General features: G+C 51.5%; 1 protein-coding gene across 1 annotated transcript; it reads left to right on the forward strand.

The window, feature by feature from the left end:
- The first annotated feature begins 6,784 nt into the window (after window positions 1-6,784).
- Window positions 6,785-10,034, forward strand: MCHR1 (melanin concentrating hormone receptor 1). Its single transcript, XM_036078562.2, has 2 exons — window positions 6,785-6,881; window positions 8,162-10,034. The coding sequence occupies exons 1-2, from the start codon at window positions 6,800-6,802 to the stop codon at window positions 9,139-9,141; spliced, it is 1,062 nt and encodes a 353-aa protein (XP_035934455.1). The 5' UTR covers window positions 6,785-6,799; the 3' UTR covers window positions 9,142-10,034.
- The last annotated feature ends 268 nt before the right edge of the window (window positions 10,035-10,302 follow it).

Consider the following 10,302-nt stretch of genomic DNA (forward strand, 5'->3'; position numbering starts at 1 on the left):
AACTCTACCTATTACTTGACCCAGCTCAACTTCCACTCTGGCCAGTAGAGCCTAATGGAGTTCTGGGTCCCCAAGAATTAATATGAGCTCAGAGCCTGGTTATCACCAGAAGGTCTGAGTATTAATTTTTTCATTGTGTGCAGTCTACTGACTGGTGGATGGCTTCAGATCCCTCTGGGAAGGCTGGAGGCAGACCCACAGCATATACTTGTCATGTTACTTGTCATGTTACTGCAACATCCCTTCCTGGGAGTATCCATTCCAGCTTCCACTCCTTCCAAGGGTCTGGGTCAGTGACTGACTCAGGCTAGGGAACTGGGTCAGAGACTGCGCTGTCAATCCTGGTGACTGAAGTCAGACTTCTGTCTAGTGAACCAGAAGTTTTCTTCGGATACACAAATCAAATAGAAGCTTAGTGGGTAAGCTGCTCATATGTTTTGGTGTTAGAGACTCCAGGATTGTTTTGCCATGTCAGTCTCTGCAGTTGAGACATCCTGATAACTCCACTGGCTCTGTCCATTATAGTAACCCTGCTCACTTTCCTCTGGAAATTAAGTGCTGCTACTTGATTTCTATAGCCCCAGGGTCCGCATGCCCACTGAAATAAGGAAGCCCACCTCACCTGCTACTTTTCTCACCAGCAGCTGTGTAGAGGTGCTGCTACTTCTCCTTCCAAAGCATTTCTCAAGGCCTGGGTTTTCTGGCAATCAACTTCTGGGTAACCCCCCAAAATGTCATGTCCATTACTTTCTGTTAGGGGGTTAACTTTATTTTGAAAGCAATTGGGAGCCACTAAGGTGTTTTCAACAGTGGAGAAGGGTGATGAAATTTACATCAGAGCAAGAATACTGCTGTTTGGTGGAGAGGTTAGAGGAAGAGGCAAGGCAGGAGTGAGGGGAACTGGGTGACCCCAGTAAGCCTTCAAAACATGCAGATGGCAGCCACGCCCTGAAGAGTACAGGACAGGGGATATCGGCACTGGGGGGAGTCAGGGAGGTACACCAAACCCTTGGGGTGTCCCGGGTACGGCATGGTGAGTGGGGACACGTGGATGAGAGAAAAAAGGATTTATTCTTGTATGTAGACTTGATCTTCTTCATGACTACGCCTGGGCAGGGCTGAGCAACAGCTCAGAGCCAGACAGCTGAGAGGAGAGTAGGTCGAAAAATCTGTTCAGCGTGGCCTTGTCTGGGGGTTTTGGTGATACTGACTGGAAAGCTCTGTATCCCAGCACCTGGCTTTGGGGTAAGCTGTGGCCTTTGGAATCAGCCTCGACTCTCTCGCTTGCACCAAGCCCAACTGAGCAGGGGGATGAGAGGAGTGTGGTTCAGCTGATGGTGCTTGGCCCCTTCGGGGTCAGCCTCAGCTTTCCAGCGGGGTTCACATTCTTCTTTGAGTGGGTCCTGGCCACTCAGCTGGGCAGGGTGCTGGACAAGGGCCCTGCCGTTTCTACCCAATATGGGACTGCTGTACCTGGAGCTTCCCACAGGGCTGTCAAGCCCTTGTCGGGCCTGCCTCACAATCTTGTCTCCCCTTCCCAACGCACATCCCTTTCTCCCTTCCCAGGGGTCATCTCACAGTAAACATTTGACACCCCATCTCCATCCCGGAGTCTGCTCCCCAATGACCTGACCTGTGGAACTCCACTTCTTCATCTAACCAAGGAGGAGAATTAAATACCTACTTGTTTCAAGGATTGATAACAAAACGATGTATATTAAATACCTTGTCTCAGCTCCAATGCCTCTCTCTGGGGCAGTGGCCTGACTTTCTATTTGCCCCTTCAAAGCTACTCTCCACCCTTATCCACCCCACCCTGGGCATCCACAGGCAGGGATCAGTGAGGTCAGGTTATTTCTTCCTCTGGCTCCTTCTTTGCCAAGTTGCTGTGGGTCGGTGGCCTCCTTAACCGAAGGCCACAGCCCTTGAGACAGCTCTCACTGACAACTGCTCCCTGCCCCTTGGCCTCCGGGCTGAAGGGCGGTCATGGCTTCCTGCTGCTGCTTCCCTGGGGCACTCCTCCACCATCCCTTCTCATTTCCCTTAACCTTGGTAAACAGTCCCTTTATTAAATGCTCCTCGACTTCCCTATGTGAGTTTGTTCTGGATTTTCCCTATACCCCGATTGATTCAAGCAGTGAGGATACTTTAACGGCTGCAAGTTCTAGAAATGGCTGCAAGTGCTCCAGGTGTCATGTCCATGCACAGCAAAGGTCAGAGGAGACACAGTGGATCCTCTCTTCCTGTGTCCTCTTTGTAAGAAGAAGAAACTCTTTGCCAAGTGCCTCCCACCTCGACACTCCTCGCCTTGACCGTTGGTAGGAATGGGCCACACGCCTTAGCCTTGGGTTCCCAGAAAACAGAGCCAGAGCCAAAGTATGAGTTTGGGTGTTTGACTGGAAAGTGTGATTCTAGGAATCAGAAGTGAGGACAGAGGAGCACAGCAGGGGAGCAGGGAGCACCGTGTAAGGATGTCAAGTTGGCCACCACCACAAGCGACCAGTTGCCCTATCCCATGGGACTGCTGAGAAGCCACAGGAAGTGTGTCTCAGGACCATACGTCCTGGGAGGAAAGGAGAAAAGCATCTTTCTATGGCTTCCACCCCCCACCCTCCATTGGTGAAAGGGTCACCCTAAGGAGTGTTACCTCTCCCTACACTTCCGGGTTGCTCATGCACAGGCACTTTCATGGGTCCCCACATTCTAAGTTATGAAAGCAACACAGAGGATCCAGGACAGAGGGTAAAAGGCACACAGTGCAGGCCTGAGATTCAGCACCTTCGAGTCACACCTGTACCTGTTACCTGTACATGAAGATGGTCAGGGACCATACAAAGTGGGTCACTGAAGCAATGGATGGAATATAAACTAAGTGTGGCCAAGAGGGTTTGAAGAGGTGCACATGGGCAACCAGTAGACATGCTCATTCCTAAAATGGTCACTGGCAAGGGGAATGAGATTGCTGTGACTGGTTTAAGTTAATCATTTGTGATGAATGGATGCTCAGGATTCCACCCAAATGCCTCCACAAAGAAATCACCCTTACCTCTCCTCTCTAAAGGACCCTAGTCACTAAAGAACCCATCACTCCCAGCACCCCATTCATTCCCTTGGTGACACCTACCACAATGAGTAATCAGCCTGTGTAGCTGCCACTGTGGATTGACCGGCTCAGTGTTCACACACACACCCCACCCCAGCGTGCGAAAGCTGGAAAGATAAAAACCTGCCCTTGCTCCTTGGTCATGGTTTAAATTCCTCCAATCAGGCAGAGTCATTTTGCTAGTGCAGATGGTGGAAGGGATGGCAAATTTTGGAGCCATGCCTTTTTACAAACACTTAAATCCCTTCATGATGAAGTTACCTGGACTCATCTGGATCTCAACCATGAAAAGGACATCTTGTTTACTTATTAGCTTGCTCGTTATTATCTGCCTCTCCCCACTTAAGTTGAAGCTCATTGATCCCAGGCACTTGTTTGTTTTTCTTTACTGTATGGACAGTGCCTGCTACATGACAGGAGCTCAAGAATGATTTGTTGGGTGGAATGATTTGTTGGATGGATGGATAGATGGATGGATGGGTGGATGGAGAGATGGATGAAGGTGGGAAGACCATGCCATGTGGAAGAAGAGGAAATAGTGGCTCATGATGCTCATTTTCTCCACCCAGTAAGCTTTGGAATGCCCCAGGGCCAAGTCCTCACAACTCTTCTGTACTCACCTGCACTCCCTGGGTGAGCTCATCCAGAGTCATCAGTCTAACGTTATTATCTCCAGGCATGACCTCTCCCTTGAACTTCTGACTCCAATCTGACTACCACCCAAATTTTCCATTCAGATGTTAATAAGCATTTTGAATAATGGATCCAAAACAGAACTCTTAATTTCTCCTCCAAATCTTCTCTTCTCACAGACTTCCTTATCTCAGTAAATGACAGCTGCATTCTTCCAGTTGTTTGGGCGCCAAAGCTGGGCATCACCCCAATGCCTCTTTCTCTCACACATGTCTCATCCAATTCTTCAGCAAATCCTCTGGGCTCTACATAATGTATAGAAGCCCACCATTTCTCCCCCACCTCCACCTTCCTGATCTAGGACACCATCCTCTTCCAACTGGATCATTGCAGAAGCCTTTTATATTGGATGCTTCTGGTAACTCACATGACATATCCCCCAGTCACCTCTGACTTCACCTCCAACTGCAGTGGACAGTCATATATGAGCTCAGCTGATCCAGTGCATATAGCGTCTTGCCTCCAGTGCACACCTCATACCTGTTTGCCTTCTGCCCTGGATTTCAATGCTGTCGGAGTCCTTTTGGTTCCAGCACAAGATTTACTTGCTTCTTGCCTCGAGTGTGAGCTGCACATCTCTTTGCTCTCTGCCCCATCCACGCCTGATGCTCTAGGAGGCTGCTTTATCCACGCACCCCAAAGTGCAGAGTTAACACCCCAGGGGCAACCTTCAACCAGTGGGGGACAGGGTAACTGGATAAATGTTCCTGCTTCCCATACTTCAGGCAGATAATTCTGGGAAACTGTGCACTTTTCAAGGATCCTGGTAAACTCAAGCTCCTGCCCGCAGCAGTGACATTACTAATATACCCTTAGGTTGGCTTTTTCTCCTTTCCCGTCTCATTGTCCCACGCCCTCATGCCTGCTTCTTGGGTCATCTCTCAGAAAAGCTCATGTGCACATAAGTCCTTTTCTCAGTCTCTGCTTTCAAGGGAACCCAAGCTAAAATAACTTTTCAATTGCTATCCAGCAGCAGACTGATCCTTTTATTATTTTTTTTAATTTACTTATTTATTTTACAGAAAGCAGGAGTGGGAGGGGCAGAGGGAGAGGGAGAGAAAATCTCAAACAGCCTCCACACTGAGTGCAGAGCACAATGAGGGGTTCGATCTCATGACCCTGAGATCATGACCTGAGCCGAAACCAAGAGTTGGACGCTCAACCAACTGTGCCATCCAGGTGTCCCTAGACTGATCCTTTTAAAACATGTCTGATCATGTCCCTCCTGAGCAGAAAACTCTCTGGTGACCCCATTTCACCTAAAAGAAAAGCCGAAGTCCTTACAATGGCTGACAAGACCTAACAGGATCTGCCCTTCCTATTGTTTCCTCTCTGAGGTCATCTGCTAATCTTCCTTTGCTCTACGATAGCCAGTATTATCATTCTTTGCTCTACTATAGTTCTTCAAAGACACTCAGCACACTCCTGCCGCAGGGCCTTTGCACTGGCTAGTCTTACTGCCTGAAAAGTTCTTCTTTCAGCTATTTCCAAGCATGCTTCTTTACTTCCTTCAGGACTCTTCTTAAAACACTTCCCAGAGAGGCCTTCCTATGTAAAATAGCAACCTCCACCTCCCCTAGCATTCCCTGGCCCCCTCACCCTGCTTCGTTTCTCATAGCACTGATCACCAACCTCAGAATTTGTCTTTTTAATTTTTTGTGTATTTTCTATCCCTCCACCTCACCCCAACTTGAATGTAATCTCCATGAGAACAGGGACTTGGGGACTTTATTTTTTATTCATTTGTCTATTTTTAAGTAGGTTCCATGCCCAGTGTGGGGCTTGAACTCACAATCCTGAGATCAAGACCTGAGCTGAGATCAAGAGTCAGACGCTTAACCCCACTGAGCCACCCAGGCGCCCCTATTGGGTTTTTTTCACTACAGAACCTAGAACAGCGCTTGGCAAGTGGTAAGTGCTCAATAAATATTTGTTGGATGAAACTCATTCATAAATAAGACTGAAGAAGCATGTAGGGATCAGGCTGTGGTGACCCTGAAGCCCCTGCTCTGGAGTCTGGCAGTAGGTGTGATGGCAGCTCTTGGCTGTTGAGGACACTGGCGCTAGCGGCAGGACACCTTGGCCAAGAATTCACTTAAGGTTTTGCCCTCTAACGCTGTTCCTGGTTGACAACCTTTTTTTTTGGGTGGGGGGGGGGCGCTATGCTCTGAAATTTGTCTCAAGAAGTCCCAGGTAAAACCTGGAAGACCTCAGAGCATTTAGAAAAATAAAATCTCTGTAAGCTTGGTCCTCAATTCTGTGCAGAGGGTAGTTTGTCCCCTGCTGGTCCCTAAGACCCTGGCCATCACCAGCATAGAGTGACCTGCGTCATCTCTGAGTGCTGGTCAGCAGCTCAGCTGCCAACAACGCGGCTTCTGGTGGACGCTGGTGGTCTAGCCAGGAAGCTGGCTGGAATCCAGCAGGGCACTGGGAAAGAGCTGAGGGTGGCCTGGTGCCGTAGGTCTGAGCTTGCCATCTCCAAGATCTGTGAAGAGTCCCCTCTGGCCCCTGCCACTTGGCCCAGCCACCCTCATCTGGGGTTAGGGACTAGGCCAGGCTCATTCTGTCCTCCGGAGAAGGAGAATTCTCTCATTTGTCTTCACAGGGACCTGGGTCCTCACACGCAAGCTCCTGCAAGCACAGGAGACACGGCCGGACGAGAACGTGGGAAGGAAAGGAAGCCCCCTCCCTGATGGGGTTGCCTGAGCCCGGCCCCTCCTGGCTTCCCCGAGGCTCCGCAGGCAGTCAGAAGCGGGGAGCTGCTGCTCGGGACTGAAGAGGTTAATGTGCATCTGCTTCCGAATGTTAATGTGTCTAGGTGATGTCAGTGGGAGCCGGGGAAGGAGGGAGTGGGGAGAGAAGCGGGGCTTGGAGGCGGCAGACGCTGCCAGACCGCCAGGAAGACCCCCTTCCGGACTGCTGGGCTCGTGCTCTGGGACGGGCGGGCGGCGCTGCCGCAGCCTGCGTGGGTGGACGGGCGAGCAGGCGACGGGCAGCGGCAGGATGGACCTGGAAGCCTCGCTGCTGCCCACTGGCCCCAATGCCAGCAACACCTCCGATGGCCCCGATAACCTCACCGCGGCCGGTGAGTAGTGCTGGAGGGGAGTCCTCCCTCCTCTGCGCTGGGGTTGGGAAATGGAAGGTTTCACCTCTGAGCCAAACTGCTCCGGAAACTTTAGTACAGTTCTTGGGCTTGAGACCTGCGGTCGGCTTTGCCCGGAGGGGAAGGGGAGAAGGGGGCGGGGCACGCAGGGGCAGCACGGGCAGGGGCAGAGAAGAGGGCAAAGGCACGTTCAGAAGTGGCCCGCCGGTGAGGGAGACAGGGGAAGACTCACCCATGAGTTCCAAATGCTTTGCAGAAAAAAATTCCAGGCTGGAAAAGCAAGCAAGAGAAGCCAGAGGATGGTATGTGAGGAGACAGCTGGAAGCTCACTCATTCACCGATCCCCTTGTCTTTTTACTGAAACTGCAGTAATGGGATCTGAAACATCCTTCCCGACCCCTGGGAAGGGCTAACTCACAGAGCCATGAGGGGATTAACTTTCCTGGTGAATGAAGCTTCCTGACATTTCTAGAGCTGAAATGCCCTGAAATTCTAGCTCTGAAGGAGAGGAAGGAAAAAGAGGAAAGGCTTGTGTGCAGAAAATTCTCAGGCAGCTAGGCTGCAACACACAGCTTCAGTCTCTGCTCACTTGGGAAGCCCAGGCTCAGAAGATACAGACCAAGGAATTCCCTGATAGGAACCCAGGAGAAGGGAGGGCTGCGGGCCTGATGGGCAAAAGCCTCCCTTCACAAGACAGTAGCCCACAGATATGCCTAGGAATCAGTGCACAGCTTCCAACTAGCGATTTCTAAAATGAGATGATCAGGGCTGCAAACAGAAGAGAAAACACATGAATGCGCCCATCCATACATGCGCTTGCTCACCCGAATGCGTGCACACACACACACACACACACACACACTTTCATGTCCTTCTGGCTATGTTGACGAGGTTTCCTGGTGAAGCCTATGGGCCCACAGAATAATTCTCTGCAGATAGCTGTGGTTCTTGATTCTGTGCCTTCTGAGAAAATGCAGGAAGTAAAGGACTGGTCCTTCAACTAACAGGTGGTGTAGGAGAAATCTGGTAGGATTAGCCAGGGAACTGGTGGAGGAGGGCAAGGGGACAGGATTAGCAACAGTGTGGGGAGGGAGAATGGTAGGAAAGGATTCCAGATGAATGGTGAGCCCTGAGCTGAAATGGAAAGAAGATAAAGAGGTAGGCAAGCACGTCATCACTGGAGGCTGAGCACGCCGGGAGGATGTCAGCCCTTGGAGAGGAGTCCATGTCAAATGGTCAACATTTGCTCCTTTTGTCCCCAGGGCCACCTCCTCGCACAGGGAGTGTCTCCTACATCAACATCATCATGCCTTCTGTGTTCGGCACCATCTGCCTCCTGGGCATCATCGGGAACTCCACGGTCATCTTCGCGGTGGTGAAGAAGTCCAAACTGCACTGGTGCAGCAATGTCCCCGACATCTTCATCATCAACCTCTCGGTGGTGGACCTCCTCTTTCTCCTGGGCATGCCCTTCATGATCCACCAGCTCATGGGCAATGGTGTCTGGCACTTTGGGGAGACCATGTGCACACTTATCACGGCCATGGACGCCAACAGTCAGTTCACCAGCACCTACATCCTGACCGCCATGGCCATTGACCGCTATCTGGCCACTGTCCACCCCATCTCCTCCACCAAGTTCCGGAAGCCCTCTGTGGCCACCCTGGTGATCTGCCTCCTGTGGGCCCTCTCCTTCATCAGCATCACCCCCGTGTGGCTCTATGCTAGGCTTATCCCCTTCCCAGGGGGCACGGTGGGCTGCGGCATCCGCCTGCCCAACCCAGACACTGACCTTTACTGGTTCACCCTGTACCAGTTCTTCCTGGCCTTTGCCCTGCCCTTCGTAGTCATCACAGCCGCGTATGTGAGGATCCTGCAGCGCATGATGTCCTCGGTAGCTCCGGCCTCTCAACGCAGCATCCGGCTGCGGACAAAGAGGGTGACTCGCACGGCCATCGCCATCTGCCTGGTCTTCTTTGTGTGCTGGGCTCCCTACTATGTGCTCCAGCTGACCCAGCTGTCCATCAGCCGCCCAACACTCACCTTTGTTTACCTGTACAACGCAGCCATCAGCTTGGGCTACGCTAACAGCTGTCTCAACCCCTTTGTGTACATCGTGCTCTGCGAGACATTCCGCAAACGCCTGGTCCTGTCGGTGAAGCCTGCCGCCCAGGGGCAGCTTCGAGCCGTCAGCAATGCCCACACAGCCGACGAGGAGAGGACAGAAAGCAAGGGCACCTGACCCTTCCCCTGCCACCCCGGGCACCTCCAAGTCAGGACAGCACAGCAGACCCGTGGGGAGAGACACTGAGAAGAACCAAAGACCCCTCTGGGAGAATGCAGGGAGGCTGGGTGGTGAGGGGTTGTGGCAACTAAAAATATTCCACAGGGTCCACAAATTGCTGGGGAGGCTGGGAGCCAGATTTGGGGGCTTCAAGCATCAGAAATCCCCTTGGGAGAGTAGGAAGAGACCTTTGGATTGAACAGAAACTGAGCAAGAAGAAAATTTTGGTTTAAATGTTCACTTGAGCCCTACATCTCTTAGCTCCCACATGTCTTTTTCTCAACTGCCGGTTTATTTGAAATCTGGGAAGGCCCTACTTCAGGGTGTGAGTGGCGGGGCCCTACTACAGGGTCCTGGGGAGATGGGAAAGCGGTATGTCCTCAACGGTCTTTCCCATCTCTCATTGGTGAGATGGAGGGCAGCCTTTCTCCCAAGCTGGAGGATGATGAGAAATGAAGCATGCCATCTCTCCGTGTTCCAGCATCCTGTCAATCTGCCTGTATCTCTAGGGGATGCATGCTTATTTTTTGGGGGGGGTCAGGGTTCTGAGCCCACAGGAGTAAAAACCCAATTTGTAGGAGATCCACTTATTGAGAATGACAAGGCTACCTGAGTGGGTATGGGTAGAAGTCTTGAAATTAAGAAAAATGGGGAGGAGCAAGGGGGCTTTTGCAGCTGTGGGGACATTGTCGTCATTAGGCACATTTGTTAATCACCAGCTCCAGAGTGGGTGCCCGTCAGTGCCCTGCATGTGCAAGAGTCATTGTGATGCCTAGTGTGTTGGCATCATCTTTTCGCTCCAGCCCTTCCTCTCCAAAATAAAAATGAATAAAGGAAAATCTCTACCCACATCTCTTTGGATGCTCCTGCAGAATTGCTTGGGCTTGGGGGTGGGGGTGGGTGGCGGAAAAGGGAAAGAGGGGTCACTTGGCTGTGGAATCTAGACCTTGGTCAAGCTGCATCTTAGGAAGCAAGAAGCAGGGGATCTAAACCCACAGGAAGGATTCAGCCCCACAAACAGAATTACTGTGGATTCCTTAGATTGCAGTTCTGCTGCTGGCCTTGTGCTCAGGACTCAGCTTCCTGTCTTCTGCTCAAAAGCACTTGGTTGTCATCGGT

The sequence above is a fragment of the Halichoerus grypus genome, chromosome 6 (assembly GCF_964656455.1).
Source record: "Halichoerus grypus chromosome 6, mHalGry1.hap1.1, whole genome shotgun sequence".
Classification (NCBI taxonomy): Eukaryota; Metazoa; Chordata; class Mammalia; order Carnivora; family Phocidae; genus Halichoerus; species Halichoerus grypus.